Source organism: Balaenoptera borealis (assembly GCF_965194805.1).
Source record: "Balaenoptera borealis genome assembly, chromosome: 3".
Lineage (NCBI taxonomy): Eukaryota > Metazoa > Chordata > Mammalia > Artiodactyla > Balaenopteridae > Balaenoptera > Balaenoptera borealis.
In genome coordinates, this window is record NC_138866.1 from 142,198,535 (window position 1) to 142,220,490 (window position 21,956).

Below are 21,956 nucleotides of genomic sequence, written 5' to 3' on the forward strand. Positions count from 1 at the left end.
GAAACACATTTCCATTCATCTATCTTCCCACCTCCGGGTCCAAGTCCAGCTCCCAACCCAAGGATAACTGTGAAAGTCACTTTCTCTTTACACACGTCACATCTCTATATATCTAAGGGAGAAAATATAACCCGATTTTGGTCTAACATCAGAGATACCAAAAATGTTCGAGAATGACCCTACGGCCCTATGAACCCCACCTAGGAAAAGGTTTAAATAAATAGGAAGAGACAACTCCCCCCACTCCCACTCTTAAATACGATATAATAAGCTCAGAACTGGTCCAGGATAGCAAGAATTAGCACGCAGTCCATGGTGAAAGATGGGATTGGATCCTTAGGGCCTGTAAGAGGCAAGGGCTCAGCTGCCTTTTCCACTGAATAAGGATGGTGGGAAGCCAGCAAAGGAGGAGCTGGAAGAAGGGTATTAACAGTGCCTGTGGGGGACTTCCCTGGAGGTCCAGTGGTTAAGACTCTGCTTCCAATGCAGGGAGCACGGGTTCAATCCCTGGAACTAAGATCCCACATGCCGCGTGGGGCACAGCCAAAACAAACAAACAAAAAAACAGTGCCTGGGGCAAAAGCCTGGCATAGAGTTCCACCCAGCAGTGGTCTGGGTTTGGACTTCCGGGAGCACACCCTCACAGGGGTCTCGCAGATCTGGCTGTGACATCCTGCCAGGGTTGGTGAAGCGTGGCACTGTTGAGGTCAGGGGCCAGCAGACAGAGGCAGAAATAAAGTTAATGAGCAACCAGGAGGCGACAGAGCTGAGCTGACCAGCCTGACCCCCACAGCTCAGCTCAGCTGGCACAAAGAGAAAGGCAACCACGAAGGCGACAGACCTCAACGCAAGAACACTCAGCTTTCTTTTGTAAGGGGAGGGGGATCTAAAGTGTTTCACTTGTCACATGGAATCATCTCCCTGATGGTCTTGGGTGCCAGGAGCCCTGGGGTTATTTTTAATTGCTGCCTTGATACTATTATTTTTAGGTGACAAAAGCATTCCCCAATGAAATTCAAAGTATCAGAAGACAGATAAATATAAACGCATATATTTTTATCTGTTCACTAGATTAAGACAGATAAATATAAATGCATATATTTTTATCTGTTCACTAGATTAAGGATAGTGTTTCCTACCAGGAAACACTGCATCTATTAAAAAAAAAAAAAAGGAGGGATGTTTTAAAAGGCAGTGAGAGAAATGAGTGATTTTTTTCCCAGCACTCACCAAAACCTTATTTTTATTTATATATGTTTCTAATCATTATTTCCAAAAATAAAACTCGTCCTGTTTACCTGCTCACACCTGCTGGCTAATGTGGGCAGCTCTGGAGCACATTTAGGTAAGTTACTTAGTTCTGTGCCCTGATTTTGCCGAAGATGAAAGCAACAAGCATAGAGCTTCCACAATGTAATCTTTAGAAAGACGTAAGAAAGGGAGTCCCAATGCAGGCCAATCCCACCGGTGCATCTTACAAGTTCCACGGGCTGCCTTTGGATTTAGCCCAAGTGCTGCTGGCTCCACGTGCCACTCTGAGCCCGGCTGCAGCAAGGCAGACCTCCCCATTTGCTCTCATCAACTGCAGGCTGCAAAGCTGCAAAACTGCTCCAGGACTTTTTGATCTATTTATACGCATCTCCACGGATTGGCAAAGGTAAAGGGAAGGCACTAATTTATCTTTTTTTGTTTCCAAAAGATATCCTCCCTTGGACTGGCTGAAAAACCCGTTGTTAGCACATTAAGCCTCGTAACAAACATAGTATCTACCAGCACTGGGGAGGCAACAAACATGCCACATAATCCATCATGAGTCTTGTCCTAAATTTTTTGCAAGAGAGGTCTGTTTGAAGCTCTTCTACAGCTATGTCAACTGGTCTCGTTCCCTTTAAGTCCTTTCCCCCCAGTGCATACCATGGCCAGAAAATAAGCTCCTTGTCTATAATTCAGGAGGCTGGAAATCTGAAATCGACCATGTAGTACGCTGTGCTGGGCACCCCACGCGTGTATGGCTTTGAGAAGAGGATGGTGTGATGTGCCACATTGAAACACATGCCAGTTATGCAAAACGAGACAAACGACATCCCAAGTCCCATCAGGGCAGCGCTTCAGGAAATGAAATGGCCAAAGGATAAAGCCCATCACGGTTAACAGCAATTTTCCCAGACGTCCCACTGATTGGCATGAGCAATCTCTAAAGCCGACCTTAACGGGCGCCTGCCCTCTACAACCTTGAGAGTTGCGGTGACCACAGACCTAGAATGAGCCTGTGGACCCCTGGAGAGAAGGGGGTGCTGGTGCTGAAGCAGTGGCGGCCAACTTCCAGGGGGTTAAGCTCTATGTGGCTCTGGGGGTGTACGTCAAACAATTCTCTGACCCAAAAAGCCAAAGGACAGATGAACTAATCAACACTATTCTTTATTTTACAGGTTGCCCCACAATAATTGAATCTTACATAATGAAAACAGGTGCGTCCGTGCTGCTCTGAGATTTTTTATCTTCATTAAGGGAATTCTTAAACACGAGATTTCAGGTACAGTATTTTCAAGCTTATATAATCAGTTAGAGGGGAGCTTTCCAATTTCAACTTGCTTATATTCAAGGTGGTAATTTCTCATTCTCATCAGCTGAGGATGGGAGAACTGCAGCCAGAAGAGGGAGGGGGGGCAAAGCTAACAATTAGAAGGAGGCTGCCGATTTTAAATAAACATTTTCCAAAAGTGGAGGAGAAGGGAAAGTCAATAACCATTTGCAAGAACATTTTACAATAGTCTTTAACTGAAAAACACCACTGGACACTGTTTTCCCTACACCAACCTTGCAAGTGCAGAAATGGAGGTGAAAGTATTCATTTCTACCTTCCTCGGGTTCCTGTGGTTGTGTGAACAGTGATGTAGGAAGGAATTGGCTATTCTACTCTGTATTATTCCATTACATTCCCCAGGACTGTTTGTCGAAAGTCTGCTCAACTTCCTATTTCTGCTAACACTACACAGCCCAGAGCTTAGGTGGCTAGGAAGTGACAGCCACGACAGGCTTTAGACCTACCAAGAAGAGGTTTCAAGGGTTACCTGGACAGCCAAGTTCATTATCCAGACACCCATCCCAAAGGGCAACCTGCCAGGCAACTTAGAATCTGCACATAGTACAGAACTCCCACAGGGAGTGTGGATGGATAGACAGATGGACAGACAGACAGATGCACAGACAGAAGAGCCAATGGCATACTCCAGGCTTTTGAATGGACTCACAATACTGCCTAGAGCTTAGACCTTCTGCCACATCCTAGTGATGCAACAGTCACACCCACTGCCTGCTTGGATGGGTCTGAGGCCACAGCCTGCTCACGACAAAGATGTCAACCAAAGCCAGCCCTAAGGAAATAAGATCCCCCCCGTTACAGTCAGTACGCTCTTTGATTCTGTTACCAGGTAACTTAAGATGCCATGTGGGATATGACATCCCCAGAAGAAGCAGGTATTGCCATTGCAAAGAGAAATGGCTCCAAAGAGCCATTGCCAGGGAATTTATGGTGGAAATCATGAAGACAAAGGGGAAGAGTGGGCTCACACTTCTCCCCTGCCCCCCCCTTCGAACAGTAGGGCTTACAGCAACCTCTGTTGCCTTTTGCTTTTAAGTATTTCCGACGAGTGTTGACTGGAAGGGATACATGAGACTCTTGTTTTAAGTCCAGGAAAATTCTAATGTCCAGCTCTCCTAACTTAGACAGTGAAATAACTCTCCCCCGCTTGGAGAGGAATGTCCAGTCATTTAAGAAATAGCTCGGTTGGCTACCATCATTTCCACTAAAGAACAAGCAACTAAACAGTCCATCAGAAAGGGCTTCCCTTTTCAGAAGGGCTCAACTCAGCCACAAAGGAGAACTGAAATAAAGAGCCAATGGCGGAGATTCTGCCCACATCCAGTGGGCCACTTCCGCTCTACATGTTGTCACGAAACACCCAGAAAGAAGGCTCCCCGTGCTCGCTCACCCCACAGCTGTGGCTGCAGAGAGTTCAGTGCTTTAAGAAGCGGACAGGTTCCTTCCTCAGTGAGGTCGACACGGAGCCACCGGGGTTTGGTAATCGGGGTCCTCAGTGTGCATGTTCTCTCTTGTGAAGCCTGTGGCATTTGAACGCGAACCTAAGAACTCACCCAGAATACACACTGCAGCTTGATGGACTGAGAAGGGCCCAGTTCGTGCCCTATTCTTCCCAAGGACTGCGCTGACCAGGCTGGGGAAGGAAAGATGCTTCTGAAACCACTGATGGGAGGAGAGTGGCGCGTGCAGAAGGTATCCTCCTAAACGATCCCCACAAGCCCTAAGCCGAGATGGACGAATCCGCGGGATGGGCAGCAAGACTGTGTTGAGAGCTCGCTCTGCTTCTGAGAAACCAAAAAGGACCAAGATCAGGGAACTGCCCACAACTGCGCGTCTGAGCTCTGCTTAGAACTGCAAGAGGACTGAGGTGAAGGCAGTGGGTGCTGCGCGGGACCTGAGCCCTTCCCTGCAACCAGGGCTGAGCTCTGAGGTCGCACATCCTAAACAAGCCTGCCTGGAGGGTAGCATACGTCCACGACGTATGTCCCCCGGGCCCCCTCCTGACACCCCAGGCTGCCTTGAAGTGGCCACTTTTCATCCAGAGAAGCAGATCTCCAATTTAGGAGACAGAGCCCAGGCCACACACAATACCCCAAATCCTCGGGTCCCTGGAAGGGACGTCTGCTGTGCCAAGGTCAACCAGTAGGGTTATGCCATTATTGTTAAAGCAACTACTGAACACTGCACCCTATGGGCAGCACTCTTTCACGTGTCCTTGTATTTAAATCTCTCAACCATCTGTATAAGACAGGTTCTATCAGCATCCCCATTTTTCCAATAAGAATACTGAGGCTCAGGTAAGTCAAGTCATCGGAAGCAGGTAAGGAACAGGTCCAGGCTCAAACCTAGGTCTTTTTGACTCTACGTCCAACACTCTCTTCCCTGCCTCTCAGCTGCCTACAAACCTAGAAGACCTACCCAGTCTTCTCCACCCTGTGGCCACAGACCAGAGCAAAGATCCTGAGGGCCTCCCAAAGAGAAGCAACCGCACATCTATCCTCCCAGCCGTCTGCGTGCCGTCCCTTCTCTACCCACCTCAAAGTACGCACTGACTGTAAATGGTCAGCAGAATTATTACTAGAGTGGGCTCCTCTCCCACGTGACTGGTAATTTTTACAACATCTCTAAGATGAAATGGATTGCTGCATTTATAACAAGGGAACAAACAGAATTAGCAACTTATTTCTTAGTACTTACTTCTTGCTCTTAAAAACTTTTCACCTCTCAGACAAAATGCACAGCAAACTAGGAAATGATTTGAATGTACAATTCACTAAACCAAGACCAAAGCTTGATGGAAATAATTTTATTTCTCATTGGTTGGGGCTATATAGTTCTTATGTAAATATGTATAGCCGTGTTATTGTTATTAATAATAATAGCTAGTATTTATCGAGTACTCACCACATGTGAGTATCAAAGTGCTTTAGATGTACTGACTCAGTTAACCCTCACAGAAACACTATGAGTTTTAAAATTAAATACCAAGACACAGAGAGGTTAAGTAATCAGCGCAAGCTCACAGACCCGGCAAGAGGAGGACACAGGAATGAATCCTGGGTCTACTGATGCTCATCTAATAAGTCACAGCTGCCATGGGTGTTTGCTGTTCTCCACCTGGGAATTTTAACCATTAACTTAGAGCTCCAATCATTAAGCAATGCTGTCTCTCATATAAACACCTAAGCACTTAGATCATATCAAATACAAGTGTCTTAGAACCACATCAATTCACTTACCCTATGAACTGAAGACACTGATTCCACTTTTCTTCCTGTGTATCATCTATTTTGCAGATAGATAGCAAAACTAAATTAAAAGAACAAGGATGCTATCGTCCTGGCCTACAAATTACCAACGGCATTTCTGAGAGGGAATAAAATACAGGTGACGATTCTTCAGGGGAGACTGGGTTCTAAATCCACATGGGGGACTTCCCTGGTGGTCCAGTGGTCAAGACTCCACGCTCCCACTGCAGGGGGCTCGGATTCGATCCCTGGTCAGGGAACTAAGATCCCACATGCCGCAAGGTGCAGCCAAAAAAAATTTTTTTTAAGTTTAAAAGATAAAATAAAATAAATCCACAAGGGAACCATATAATCAGAATTACCACTGAATGTCCCTTAACTGCCCCCCCCCAGCAAAAGGACAACATACTATATTTGGTGAATGTAACTCTTTACAAGAACATGTATATAAATAGATAATGTACACAAATGTACAGAATATAATAGGGAACATGTATGACAAAATATAGGTGAATAAAGTGATAAGTATTTTGACTCTACTTCACAGGAACGTGGTTATTCAGTGGTGTGTGCAGTTAAATCTGTGCAAGTTAAACGTGTTTGTTAAGTTGGAAGTAAGGTACTGGAGAAATGCTGCTGGTCCAGAGTCTAATTCTCCACCGCAGCAAGGGCTCAGCACCTCGTACACACTCACCTGCCCAGTCACCTGGCGGGCCCTGACCCACAGAATCCAAGGACCATGGGCAGCTCAGCATGAGTCCCTGTGGCTCCCACAGCCTCTGCAGGAGGCCCGGAACACACGCTGAAACCAATGCCAACTTCTGCTCTCTCTCTGCAACCAGCCAATAACATTCACCGATTTTTTTCTTTTTTCCAGGCCTACCTCTATAGGAAAGGCAGCTGTATTCTCATCGATTTTGCAACATTACACTTACTCATGCCTGGCCAGTCTGCTAAGTGAACCTGGTCCCTGGACAAGCCAGCACCCCCAAGCTTGCTTTAATAAGATGCGCAAGAGAAAGTCACAGAGACCCTCTTGCTCAGGTGGCCTTGGCAACTAGAGGAAACTTCTGCAGCCTCATACAGAACAACACCATTCAGGCAGCCCGCAAGAAGATGAGTTTAAATGCTGAGCGATTGATTAGCAAGGCAGGGCCGCTGTGGAGAGGCCTCTGGGCCACCCTTTTTGTAAGGTATCTAAATTTGAAACGGGGAGAGTTACCCAGTTCAGGAAAGAGCTCTTGCTCACTTCACAACTAATTCCATTTCTTCGACTGCTAAACACACAAGAGGAAACCACAGAAACTGAGGTATGTACACAAAGCTGGTTGAAAGGAATTTTCAGAAACAATTTTTTTCCCCTAAATGATTATTAGCTAAACATTTTCAACTAAGCTGTAAGAAAAAAAAGAAAAAAATCAGGGTAATTTTATTTCTTCCTACCTGGGGCTATATAGTAATTATGCAAATGACAGGGAATTTGTCACTTTGAGTAACCATAAGTGTGTAAAATAATTTGATTAAAGAAAATACAGTTGCCTTAGTCATCATACTAATTTGACAAGGACTTTAAAAATGTCTCTCAGCTGTCTGCTTCTGGGTTAGATATGCAAAAGAAAAAAAAATCTTCAAAATGATGCTTCTTTAGGGAAAAAAACAGAAAAAGAACAAATCCAGCCGTTTCACCTCAGCCATTAATTGCAAGCCCACTGAATGTTCTCAAGCCTAGAAACAAAGTGACTATAAAGCAGTGAGATGGAACCTTGTTGACACAGTCATTCGTCTCCTTACATTGTCACCAAAACCTCAGACTTCATTTTTACATAACTCTAAATAGAGTGAAGGAAGTCAGACAAAGACAAATACCATATAATATCGCTATACTTGGACTCTAAAAAAAAAAGATACAAATGAACTTATTTACCAAACAGAGCCTCAAAGACATGGAAAACAAACTTACGGTTACCAAAGGGAAATGGGGTGGGGTGGGGATAAATTAGGAAGTTGGGATTAACATATACACACTGCTGTATAAAAAATAGATAAACAACAAGGACTTACTGTACAGCACAGGCAACTATACTCAATATTTTGTAATAACCTATAAGGGAAAAAAATCTGAAAAAGAATATATATATGTATTATAACATATATATGTATAACTGAATCACTATGCGGTACACCTGAAACTATACTTCAGTTAAAAATAAACTACTTACTTTAATAAATAGTAAATCAACTATACTTCAATAAAAAAATAAACTATTTATTTTAATAACAAGCTGCAAAAAAAAAAAAAAAAGATAGGGACATGCCCATTCCTGATTCATAGGAACCTCCTGTGTGCCCCACCCAGAGACTAAACTGGCCTTTTTAAGTTTTCATCCTGAGGAAATTCAAATGTGTTTGTAATTGAGCTTCATCCATAACAGCCCAGAGGTGCCCGAGGTCTTAATTTCCTGCACATATCCTTATCACCTCCAGCCCTCACTCATTTGAGAACACACACAAACCTCTAAAGGAAGGGCTACCCTCAGGGAATGACTTGGAATATCTCAGTGGGTCTCCCTCAAACACCATCAAGTGCACACAAAACAACTTTCTCTCTGTGCAGTTCCCATATGCCTGTGCCTTCTCCAAACAGCCCAAGACTTAAGCAGATGTTACATCCTTGCAAGTAGGTCAGGGCAGACTGGAGCCACCAGAAGCAAAGACCCGAGTAGAGGAAAATTAAATTGCATTCTCTCTTCTGCACACAGTGACGATCAAACTGAATGGGTCCCTCTTATTTTTTTTTTAATACTTATTTATTTATTTAGTTTGGCTGCACCGGGTCTTCATTGCAGCACACGGGATCTTCGTTGTGGCATGTTTTAGTTGCAGTATGCAGGACCTTTAGTTGCAGCATGTGGGCTTTTAGTTGCGGCATGCAGGCTTCTAAGTTGCAGCATGTGAACTCTTAGTTGCAGCAGGCATGTGGGATCTAGTTCCCCGACGAGGTTTCGAACCTGGGCCCCCTGCATTGGGAGCGTGGAGTCTTACCCACTGGACCACCAGGGAAGTCCTGGTCCCTCTTCTTAGGCAGAAAAAAAAATATTTCCTAGCTAGTCAGGCAGTTTAAGTGACTACAAGAGACCATCCCTGTGACTGTTGTCTTATCTGAAGCATGATTTCCAGTTAAAACACTGGCAAGGGTAAGAGATTTCAGAATCCACAGCTGGCCCGGGTTGCACCCAGGTCACCTTATCTATATTATCATCATCATCGAGTTTAGGCATCAGGATCAAAGTCCTTCTGTATTTCCCCAGGAGACCCCAGCACCCAGGCCAAAAGTTGCCAGTCCCCTGCCTAGCTTAACAATTGGTGGCTTTCTTCTATATAGATCTACCTTGAGTTTGCGTGGGTTCTTGAGGGAAAACAGACACACACACACACACACACAGAGTCCAGCTTTCCAAAGTTGCTTCTCAAGTCACAGGCAACTTCTAATTCAGTTCTGCAGTTGGGCAGCTTATACCAGTGTCAGCGAAGACACTAGGTAATCTGTCTTTTCAGAAAGAAAAGGGAGCAATGAAATGAAGCCTCCTAATATTAAAACAATGGCACCTGGAAAGACGAAATAATAAGGTAGCTATTACATGGACTTGGGACTCAAACAGGAAGTAATGACATAGGCAGAGAATTTGCAATCTCCCTTCTCTCCCTGAAAGTAAGCAGTGTTGGCAGGGCCCCAAGGTGTGCCCTTCATCAGGTATCTGAAAATGCTTCCTCAGAGGGGCAGGCTGATTGCCAGTGTAAAGATCCCATATAACACACCTTGCACATGGACCTTGTGTGTGTGATGGCCTACAAACACAGGTTCTCAGGTTTCCTAAGAAAGCCACAATGAATGGAGAAAGTTGCCTTTCCTGGGAACATCCTGCAATGTTTCATTCTCAAGTCAGCCATAAAGAAGTCTCACAGCACTGAAGAAACAACAAACTTTTAATTCTACCTCCCAAATAACAGATGAAGAGAAAATTCCCAAGCGGCCCAAAAGAGCAAAACCCATGGCAAGCCGATTCAGTCAACCCTGACAAGCAAACTATTTTCATGAGGTTCAGATGGCAATGGAGAGCCAAGAGCAGCGGAGTAAGGCAGAGACCTGAGCACCTGATGCCTCCACTCTAAGTAATAACAATGCATTCAATTTCCTAAGCCCATCCTCTCCTAGGCCTCCATCTGCTTTCGGCCAGTCACCTGCTGACTCCAGTTACCCTATCCCTCAAACCAGGCTCTCCATTAGCCCAGGCGGGAAATGCCATGAGAGCTGCACCAGGTGGACTCAGTTCCTCCTCTGCCTGCCACTCAGCCATTCTGGGATCAGAGTCTACTTCCTATCTCCCGGGGCCAGCCCTGCCTGTAACATCCACCAGCCCTCTACTTCTTAACTTTCTAAAGGGGCTTCGGCCACTCATCTGATCGAAGCCCAGATTCCTTTCTTTCCAAAACCCTTAAATCATTGCAAGCTAAAACCAAGCCCGTGCCTTATCATTCATGGTGTGAAAAGTTCTGATGGTGTTTTTCTTTTTTTAAGATGTAAAACCTTTTATTTGTTAATCGTGATCTTCTAAATCTGTGTCCACAAATTACAAAACCCATAACACTCTGTATACTTCAAAAAATTCAATTTTTGCCAACATTAGATACTATTATATAGAACATGAATAATCCACTCTATTGAACAAAATCGGTTTGAGGCAAAAACTGTTAAAAACTGTTGATAAACACAGCCCCGATTAGGTATCACATACTTTGCATATGCTACAGTACAGACCTACATGTATTTTTATTGTGCATTTGCGTCTTAGTAATACATGTCTCTATTTTAATATTTTAATGGTCAAATTCCCTCCAAGGACACTCTGATACACTGACCCCCCCCCCAAGACACGGTCATCCCCTAATTCCAAAACTCCGAAGGCCACAGGTTCTCTCTGCAACTATGTATTCGAACTACAAGTGCATTTTATACAACAAAAATCTAAACAGAAATGAAAATGTGCTTTTGGCTACAGGTTTCACCGGCAGCATGCATGTCATGGATGCAGCCAGTAACAGGGATTTAAATGCCTCTCATCTGACAAGGAGCAAAGAAAATGCATTTGATTTTCAGAAACCCTGTAAGTCTGTCACCCCAGGAACTGAGCTGAATTTGAACAACCCTCTCTTGTAACCACATAACTTACTTTATCTCACACCAAGAGACCAAGCCTGGTTGTACTTCCCCCTGACAGCAAGCCCCAATTCTTAGGAGGCTGTTTATGAATGGTACAGGGCACCCAGCGACTGGCCCTCATTAACTGCACCCCAAGGCCAGGAAGAAGGGATTAATGGTACCATCAGAAAGATCATGGTTCTATCTCAGGATGTAGTTCTCCAATAGCCAAAACCTTGTCCAATTCTATCTCCATCAAACTTGCTCACTAACACTCAAAATCTATGACATTTGATTTCAGTTTCAGGTCAGTAGCCAAGTAATGTCTTAACACTATACACTCTGAAAAATCCTGCTTAGTCAGGACCGTACTTGGGTCTGGAAGTGCATTCTCTTAAACCCAAGTTGGGACCACCTGCGCGGGGCAGGAGACAGCGGGTAAAGTAGGTATTTGACTGCTGAGTCATTGCAAGCTGTTTCCTCTGGTATGGTATGCACCCCTGACCATTTGAACATTAAAATCCCCCCTCAGAAGGCAAATGAAATCGATGTACCTTGTGCACAATGATGCAATACCCCCCTGGGAACGAGAGACCACGGTGGGGAATTTAGGTCTAAGAGTGGGTAGCAAAAACTACACAAACTCACAGCTGCTCTCCAGGTATTGTAACTTTATCCCAGACGCTGAGAGATGGCTAACGGGATACGGAGTGGGAATATTCCCCCTGCAGCCCCGGCTCAGATCAGGGCCACACTTGGGTGCATTTTACTCTAAACTGTTAAATCCCTCCGTAACTGGCGGATGGAGAAAGCTACCGGAGAAAATGATGCATAATGGATTTGTTCTCCCGGAGGATGGAATGCAGAGTCGAGGACGCAGGAGGCTAACGGGCTTTTCTTTCCATGTGCAGGTCACCTGAAAACCGCGATGCTTTCCTCTGCAGGGGGGCTCCTGAACTCACCCTCTGTCTGTGCTTTGGCGGGAGAGGGATGGTTTCACGCCCACCTGCCCGCCGCCTCTCCAACCCGGGTCCCCCCCCCAGCCCCCGCCGGCCGCGCGAGCAGCTGCGGGCATCAGCGGTCCCGCCGGCTCCCGGTTCGCTCAGCAGCCCGGGCCGGCAGCTCCCCCGGCGGCCGCCTCTGCACCACTCGCCAACCTCCACGCCGGGCGGAGGTCATGCCCGCCTGCCCCCGGCGCCCGGGCTGCCCCCTCCTCCTGTCAGCTGAACACCCGGGAGCCGCGCTGGGGAAGGGGCCCCGCGGTGGAGTTGGCACGGGGACTCACCAGGTAGGCGCCCACCGTGCCCTGCGCCAGCATCAGGGCGCACTCGGACACGAGGAAGATCTTGATGTTGGAGAAGCAGGACACCTTCTTTTTCTTCTTCTTGTTCCTCTGCGCCTCGTCCCCCTGCAGCTCGCCGCTCCGGCCGCCGCCCGACGAGCCGCCCGGCTTCTTCCCCTGCATCCTTCCCCCGCCGCCGCCGCCGCCGCTTTCCCGCTTGCCCCGGGTGTCGGGGCCGCTGCCGGGCTGAGGTGCGCGCGGCGAGGCTGCGTGCTGTCCCCGCCCCGGGCCCGCGGCGGCCACCCCCGTCCTGCCGGGACTGGAAAGGTGGAAGGCACGGCTCCTCGCAGCCGCCGCCGCCGCCGCGCTCGCCCCCTTCCTCCTCCTTCTCCTCCTCCTCCGCCCTCCCCTCGCCTCCTCCTCCGGCTAGGGCTGTGCCAATCACAGGGGCTCCTCGCACCGCCCGCCGCCGCCGCCGCTGCCTCGCCGCCGGCGGCTGCCCGCCGCTGCCCTCGCCCAGTTCCCGTCGCCCGCGGGCCGCGCCTGCCCTCGCCTCCCCTTCTTCTACCGCGAGGCCCGGGCCTCGATCGCCGCTGCGCGCCCCCGCCGCGCCGCTCCTCGCCGCCCGTGCGCCCCGGGGCAGGTGCGAGGGTACCGGCCTGGGGCTCCAAGCGCTGCCCCTTGGCCGAGGCTGGAAGCGTCCCGCTGCCCGAAGGACGCGAGAGAGGGGGAGTCCTTGCGGAGTAAGGGAGGGGGTGCCCCAGAGGGAGGAAGGCCGTACCCAGCCACTAGATGGCGCTGCGGGGCTCGGGGCGCCGCCGTGGACACTGGGTGCTATTGCAGGAGGAACTCCGGCCGCGGAGATGGGGTGCAGAGGCGCCCCCGCGGGGCGGGGACCTAGAGCTCCGGCGTCGGGGCGCTAGACCCGAGGGGTGGAGCGGTTTCTAGGAAGAGAGAGAAGACTGAGTACCCAGGAAAGGGTTGGTGCGCTCCCTTCCCCTCCGCCCGGGTATTTCTGGGGACAGATGTTGCGCTCTGGGGCTTGGGGAGGTGCCAGAGGTCAGAGCTGCTCGAGGCTTCTACAGCCTGCTGGCCTCTGCTCCTGCTCTCCTAGGCCTCTGGGTGTGCCTAAAAGGCCGCAGACCGAAAGGAGAGAAAAGAACGGAAGCGCAGCAAGAGAGAAGTTCCATTAACCTGTCGGCAGCCGCACAGATTATCAGGTGCCCCCAGCCACGGTGTCTAGGTGGCTGCAGGGTCGCAGCGACCCCAGCAGAGGGCCTTGTGCAGCCCGCCATCTGCCTGGAGCCCATCCTCAAAAATGATGCAGCCGCGCGGCTGGAGCCAGCAGGAAGAGATTAGCCACAGGCCTGCCTTGGTCCCCACCTCTCCCCTAGCTTTGTGGCCCGGGCCACCTTCCTTGGCCTTGGCCTGAATGCCCAGGCCTCGTGGCAGCCGCTCTTTATAATCATTACCAGGAGTTTGTGCCACAAGGCACTACCGACAGGATCTGCTAGTCCGCAGACAGCTTCCGGAAGCTCAGAGAAGCCTGGAAAGGACTGGACACGTACCAGGAAGCACTCAGCATCTTCCACCTGGTCCAATGGGGGCTTAACCAATCATTTGAAAAGCCTTTCCTTAATAGTCGTGTTTAAGAAAATGATCCACTCTCCTAGGTGCCTGTGTACCAAGGCAGGCTTAAATCCGAAATTGAAGAGTAATTAACACTTTCATAATTTTTGCTTACTCCCAAAGAACTTGAACGAGAACGGATAGTGTAATGGTAGGGGGTGTTGTCTTGCCATACCATTTAAATATAAACTGCTGCATCCTGCTGTGGTTCCACACATGATCTCACCTAGGCTTGGTGTCCCTTTCAGATGCTCCCCTCCCCTTGTCTCGGCTGTCTCCTATGTGAATTGGCTTCCACCACAGAGGTCTTTTTCCATGTTTCCCGATTCCTGTCATTATCGGCTATACCATTCCCCAAGAGTCTATCACCTTACTGCAGCCCCTCCCTTACTCCCTACACCCTCCCCTCACTCATAGCCAACTTTTCTATGGGATCTTTCCTCTCACGCCCTTGGTCCTCTCCATCACTCTGGCATCATGAGAGTGCCTCATCACTTTTTCCTGAGAAGACCCATGATGAACTAGCTCCCTTCCCTGCCTCCAAAACTGTGAGCTACAAAGCTAAGACTGTTTACTTGTTACTGAACAGTGATCCTGTCGCTATTGAAATAGCTTTCAAAGTGCGGTATAGTCTTCGAGTCTTATTTACATACTTTGTTATAACAAGAGCTAATGTTTGTTGTGTGCTGACTCTGGCCCAGCACCGTTTGTTCTAAGTGCTTCACCCACATTTACAATTTAACCCACACAACCATCCTCTAAACTAGACACTCTTATTAGCCCTGTTTTACAAATAAGAAACCAGGCCCAAAAATGTTAACTAAACTTACCAATGTCACACATACCCAGTAAATGGCAGGGCCAGCCTTTGAAACCAAGGTGTCTGCTATCACAGCCCCAGTTCTGAACTCCCTATATATTATCTTGCTTGTCACCCAGTGGTCTGTCTCTTGGGGAGGATGGGACTCATATTGTCCCTATTTTATAGATGGAGACTCAGAGATGTGGAATGTAGAATGGGACAGGACTTGGATGCAAGGCCAGCTGTCTATACACTACATTGCCTCAGGTACAGACCAAAAGGGGGACAAGCTTTTTTCAGCTTCAACCATTTATTTCACATAAAATTTAACTGTCTTTAGAGAACTCAAACCCTTTTGCTGTCAGAGGATTCTGGGTTAGGGTTGTAGATTCCTCCTATAATTTATGGTACACCGCCGTGAAAATAATTCAGTGCCTGAAGCCTTAAGAATAATCAAAGTCGGCCTGAAGGCAACCAGGCATTAGCCTCATGACAGTCAGAAAGAAGGAATTTAATAGGTTCATTTCTCTTCCTTCCTGCTCTTCCATTGTTTACCTGTACATGAGGGTTCCAGGAATAATGAGCTGGGTTTACGAGCAGCAGGTGCTTCTGTTTGGCTCCTCTCCTGTGCAGAGGCAGCAGCAGAAAAATAGTAACTGTCTTCGTATCTGTACAACATGTGACTGCTGATAGAGTGCTCTGATGTCCTGTGTCTCACTCAAATCTCACAACAAGGAGAGCAGATCTTATTAACCCCATTTTACTCAAAAAGAAAGAGCAGCAAGTGGCTTTTTGGAGGTCACAGCTAGCTAGTGTCAGGAATTAAAACCTGCATTTTCCACCCCAAACTGGGGGAGCACCTAGGAGAAGGAGGAAGGAGATGAAGAAAGAGTTTAGGCCTCCCACGATCTGGGGTGCCCCCTCCAACCAGCCTCTGAAATGGACAGTTGACCATCATGTGATGAGCAAGGCAAACACGAGCTTAAACCCCACCCACCAACTGGGCGACCATGAATGTTGCCTTGGAGAAATGGTTTAGCCACCATTTCTAGGCTGGAGCCTTTTTCATTCCTCTATCCCTCTAGTGGTGGATGATGGGTTTAGAACTGGTCAGTATGAATGACTGTAGAACCCTTGGGATTATTTTAGTCTCTCAACTACTTTTCTGGGCTAGGTGACTTTTCTAAGTTAGATGAAAATATTGCTAGCTGAGGCTCTGATTCCATGAGCCCTTCCTTTGCTGACTATTAGAATATTCCAAACATTGAGATGCTGCAATGTACTCAGGAAATCTGAAGCATAAAGAAGATTGGGTGACATGGGAAGATAAACTGGCTTTTGATTCTAAAATATTAATAAACTGTATGTATATGCTTAGTGATTAAGATTTGGAGAGCTTTTCTCCCTTACTTTAAAAAGGACCATCAATTCATTTCTGTAGGAGAGAAGTGGGTTAACTTCATGGACATGGAAAAAAAATGACAATGTCTTCCACTGTTACTGGGCTGTGTCAGGATTTCACAGCAAGCAGCCTCAATGTAATTCCACACAAGGAGAAACTGTTGTCCAAGTAATTCACATGAACCATCTTTTGCCAGCTTCAATTTTGTTCACAGGCAAATACAAAGTTGAAAAATAAATGCAAAGAATGATTTCTGATTGTCACCGGAGTGCAAAAGAGATGCTTAGATCCTCACCCTATGGATGGATTTTTCTTTTCTTTTTCTGAAAATACACCAATCATGTATTGTGTTCAACCAAGGATAGAATTGGGGCTGGGCCAACTTCTTTGGCTTGAAGCTAATATTTGGGCTGAGTTGAAGCTTATTTCCTCTTCCTCAGGGTTTTTCTCCCCCCACCTCCACTTTCCAATTAGCCTGATCCATATGCCTTTCTACCATATAGCCTGCATTTGCTGCTTTCTATAATCTTAGTTCTGTATTTTTAATTATATGTCTTAATTTGAATATATCCTAAAACTCAGCAAAGAAGTTAAAAGGATAAACATCAGTTTGGATGCAATTTAAAACAGGATGAATCCAAAATCCAACTGGAGAAACAGAAGAAAGAAAAAAAACTAATGAAAATTGAAGAATAGGTATGAGAAAACTTGGTTTTTAGAAATGTGTTATATTTATGGAAAATGAGTTTTGAGATAAAGGAGAAGGAGTAAAACAAACATGTACCAGTATTAGTGTATTTGGGTAGCTCATCATTTGCTACTTTCTATTGATATTTTTGTAAATAGAATGTGTTTATCCAAATAGACTGTTAGCTTCTTAAGGGTAGAGAGAGTATCTTACTTTAAAAATAAAGGAGCATTTGTCCTGCTCAGGGTCTAACAGGCCTCCTGCCAAGAAGCCTGGTACTTCTGATTAGGACAGGAAAACAACCCAGAAGGGGTCCAAGTTCATAGAAAACTTCCTTCCAGGCCCTCTCCCCAGGGACCCACTTCTCCACCCCAGCAGCAACTGTGCACACCCTTCTTGCAGCAGGCCTTGTCCCCATCAGCCCCTTTCATTGACATCTTGCTTTTACTTTTCTCTCTCAGAAAAAGGGAAGATCCCAGCTTTGCTCCCAGTGTCTGAAAAATGCACTCCAACCTTTGTATTTTAAGGATGGGTACTGACAGCAACTATGGGCACATGGAATTAGCCAGCACTGAAAGTGTTTGGGGGGCCCCAGAGCATCTCCAGCCAAGGAAGGTGGAGACTTAGAGGTTAATATCATGTCAAGAGTTTCATGGGTTCCAAGCCTGGCAGAAAGTGGCCATAGCTGTCCGCCTTCCTTAAGGGAAGTGGGCTCCAGGCCTGTGTACCCTTGGCAGGCACGGTGCAATGCAATGCATTAACTCTCTGATTGATCTAAGAGATAAGGAGTTCCTGGAGAGTATATATGAAGACAATGAAAGAAAATCCACAAGGTGCATTGTGCCACTGAACCCTAAATCAAGTCCCCTACATATGAACCTTCAAGTTGCGGACTTTCAAAGATGCAAATGTGCCTTTGCATGTCCGATCACATAAGGTGTGAGTGAAATTGCAGCTTGCCCTCCGTCTCCTATTGTTGACAATCCTTCAGCTCTATCATCTCCCACCTCCTCTCCCTCCTCCAGTCAGTAACTCTTCTTGCCTATTCACTTGATGCCAGCCCGGTATGCCAGCTATTGTACTGTACTACTGTACTTTTCAAGGTGCTGTAGTGTAAGACTTAAAATGTTTTCTTTACTTTTTGTGCTTGTTTGGTTTTTTATGTATTATTTGTGTGAAGATTATGATAAACCTATTACAGTACAGTACTATATAGCCGATTGTGTTATTTGGGTACCTAGGCTAACTTTGTTGGACTTGCGAACAGATTGGACTTACGAACGCACTCTCAGAATGGAACTTGTTCATATGTATAAAGGGTTACTGGAGAGTATATACGAAGACCATGAAAGAAAATCCACAAGGTGCAGCATGCCACTGAATCTAGGGTATGAATAATAGAGAAATCATATACAGAGGAGAGAGGAGGAGCACCCCTGCTCAGGTTACGGCCCTCCCCGTATACCGCCTTCCAGCTCCTGCAGGCCTTCTTCCTCCCCTATGGAATGACAGGTAAGGGGGTCTGAGGGCGTGACACACTGAACAAGAAGGCTGTCCAATCTCTGTCTGCCTGTTGCGGGCTGATTGGTGCCCTGCTCCCCAAAATTTGTATGTTGAAGTCCTAACCCTCATTACCTCAAAATGTGACTGTATTTGGAGACAGGGCCATTGAAGAGGTAATTAAAGCACAGTGAAGTCATATAGGTGGGCCCGAATTCAATAGGACTAGTGTCTTTATAAAGAAGAGGAGATAAGGACACAGAAAACACAGACAGAGGGGCAGCACCTGCAGGTCAAGGAGAGAGGCCTCAGAAGAAACCAAACCTGCTGATGCCTTGATCTCAGATCTTCCAGCTTCCAGAATTGGGAGGAAATAAATTTCTGTTGTTAAGCAACCCAGTCTGTGATATTTTGTTATGGCAGCCCTAGCAAGCTAATAAAATACCTTAACACTATCCCCAGTCCTTCACACTCACCCTGTACTGGCCATAATTAACTAATTGTGGTTCCTTGGGCTCACCATGGTTTCTCCTCCTCCAAACTTTTGCACCTGCTCTTTCCTCTGCCCTTACCTCCCCTTTCTTCAGCTGGCTTACACCTACTAGTACCTTAAGATCCACCTAAAGTGTCACCTCCTCCAAGAAGCCTTTAAATACCCTCTCCCTACTGCCCTCCCAACTCCCTCACTGCCTCCCTACCACTACAGCCCCTTACCACCTAGGCCAGCCTCTGCCCTAGCATTTCTCCCACTGTTGAGGACACTCACTGCACTTCTCCCTGTCTAGACTGATTAGTGTCTTTCATCTCCATATTTCTGCCCCCCGCAAGAGCCAGGACCAGAGTGGTCAGTAACTAGTATTGGGAAGAGAAAAAAATGAGTGAAAACACAAGAAAAATTAACGCTTCCCCACCTGATGCTTCAGATTCTAGCTGAATTTGAAAAGGAAGTGGGACAGATAAGATGTGGATTCACGTAAACCAAAACTAAAGTTGTGGGATTGAAATCTGATTTTGAAGATCAGAATCAAAATTGCAGAAAACCCAAACAAATGATATAGAATCAAGCTAGAGAAGTTTTCTCTCAATGTAGAGAAAAGAAACAAAGATTACAAAAAAGATGAGAGAAAAGATGGGTGATTTGGTAGATCAAAAGTACAGACTTAATATATGGATAAGAAGGACCCCCTCAAGGAAGATATAACCAGAATAAATGATGTTGCTGCAATATTGAAGAAAAATAATGGAAGAAAAATTTTCAAGCTGAAAGAAGAGGTAGAATGCACAATTTAAAATAGTGTACCATTTCCAGGCGTAATTTGCCTGAAGAAAGATGCACAATTCGATATAACCTAGCAAATTTGTTTGAAAATAAAGGATTTTTTAAAAAACTCTATAAATATCCAGACAAAACATTAAAGTCACTTATCATCAAATGAAAACAGGCTGATTTGAGAATGTATCACATGACTGAATGCCAGATGAAAATGGAGCAAAGTCTAAATGGTACTAAGAGAAAATGCTTATGACTCAAGCTGAAATGTTAATTAATTTGCAAAGAAAAGAAAAAAGACATTCGTAGTTATTCTAATCAGGAACTCAAAAAAGATACCACCCATGCACTTTTCTTGAACAATTTATGGAAAGACGGGTTCGAATGGAACAACATATTAATTAAGGACAAAATCTCAAGAATAGCAAAAGTGGGTTCAAAAACATTGACAGTCTGAGCTAAATGTATAGAATTAAGTTTTAAAAAATTCTGTAAATAGAATATTTGTACAGATGGAAAGATTTGTTGTTGTTGTTACTTCTTAAAATAACAAAAAATAAAACTAATAATAAATAGGTTTATAAGTCCAAATGATATTGGCAAAGAATGGAGGAAAGATGGGTATGTGGGGTATTAGAAGTGTACTAACTTCCTCATCTTATAGAAGAAGGAATCAAATTATTGTATTATTCATGAATTTGATAATTAGAGAACCTATGCATTCAAGTGTGATTTTGAAAAACCTAATTAGAAGAATTCATAATAGAATGTATACTTGTAAAAATGGGGAAAATAAAAACCAAGAAAAATTGTACTTTGGGAAGAAAACAGAATAACACAGTGGTTCAAATCAAGGTCTTTTGAGTCAGGGAAATCTGGTTTTTGAAAGTGGTTCTAGCATTTACTAATGTTGGTCTGGGAAATTTACTCACCTGCTCAGAGCCTCTCTTTTCCTGTCTGTAAAACTTGAATAACATGTACTTCACAGGGTAGTTGTGGGGATTATAGGAAATCTTTGTCTAAAGAAATTAGTCCAGTGCTTAGCCGAAGCATAAATCAAAAAAAAAAAAAATGATTTGTTGGCACCTGAGCCAGTGGGGACTGGGTCACCCTGAGCTGGGATGGTGCCGAGATGCAGAGCAGGTTCCTTGCCCTGCGCTCCTGGGAACTGGCTGGAGACTGGATTTCCACCATGGGCACGTGGGGTGCGGTGGGCACTGTGGGGCTGCCGTGGTCCATCGACTGGCGGCTGATTCTGGACTGGGTGACCTACATCAAGGGCAAGTTTAAGAAGGATGATTAATTAAACTGACCCCCCCAAACACACACACACCAGGTGCCTCTGTTATCTGATGGTGCTGCCTCCTTCCATCTGCCTCTGGAACAGCCCACGCTCTTAGGATGGACTTCGAAGTTTAAAAAAAAAAAAAAAATCGACATGTTGTTTGGTGTTGCCGTGCTTTTTGTCTTCGTTATCACTTACAGTAAAGGATTGAGAACACTTGAATCTCCCTGGTGCCCTGCCTCTGGGAAGCTCTCCTAGCCCTGTTTCCTGAACCCACTCCTCAGTTGTGTCTGATCTTTTAAAATTTTTTTGATTTGGCTCCTGTTCTAGATTTCTGATCGATTGCACAAACTTGACATTTAGAATGTTCCTTTCTTTGTAAGATGAACTTGCCTATGACCAAGTGTGAGTTTGCCTGTTTTCATGCCTGCAGCTGTTTCTCATGTCAGTGTTCAAACTCAGGTCCTCTGAATCCTGCCTGAGCAAAACCCCCAGATATCCCACATGATTATCCAGGATGAGTAGATGGACAGTTATAACAATAAATTTAGATGATTTTACCTCGTGTATTAAAATACTAAGACTTCAGGATTGGGTTAAGAAAAAATCCAACTGTGACCTAATCATAAGAAACATATCCAAAAGAAAAGACACAACTAGATTAAAAATAAAAGAATGAATAAAGATTTACTAGAAAAATAGAAATGAAGTAAAAATAAAGGTATTATTATAAAATTCATACAAGAATGGATACAGGCCAAAAAATATCAAATGAGTCAATGAGTGCATAAAAAAGTGCAGTCTTCAATGATGATATCAAAGGAATATATATATATAATGCAGATATATAAAGCAAAGATATATAAGAAGAAATGGACAGAATACAATTATTTCATGTGAGCCTTTTATAGAAAGTAGACAAAGTAGATATATTTCAAAGGATATGTACTATAAATAATTAAAATGTATTTAAAACAAAACCAAGGAAAACAGAAGAAAAGATTTTCTAAAGATAAGCATAGAAAACTGAACAAATTTTTTTAAAATAGAA

General features: G+C 45.5%; 1 protein-coding gene across 2 annotated transcripts in view; it reads right to left on the reverse strand.

The window, feature by feature from the left end:
* The window catches only part of SLCO3A1 (solute carrier organic anion transporter family member 3A1), a 322,429-nt gene extending 309,794 nt beyond the window's left edge, over positions 1-12,635 (reverse strand). Inside the window, exon 1 of one of the 2 annotated variants that reach the window (XM_082388919.1) lies at positions 12,333-12,635. In XM_082388919.1, the coding sequence (XP_082245045.1) occupies positions 12,333-12,512 (180 nt within the window). In that variant the 5' untranslated portion in view covers positions 12,513-12,635. The remainder of the gene's footprint in view (positions 1-12,332) is intronic. The other variant, XM_082388918.1, reaches the window with a different exon arrangement.
* Positions 12,636-21,956: the final 9,321 nt, after the last annotated feature.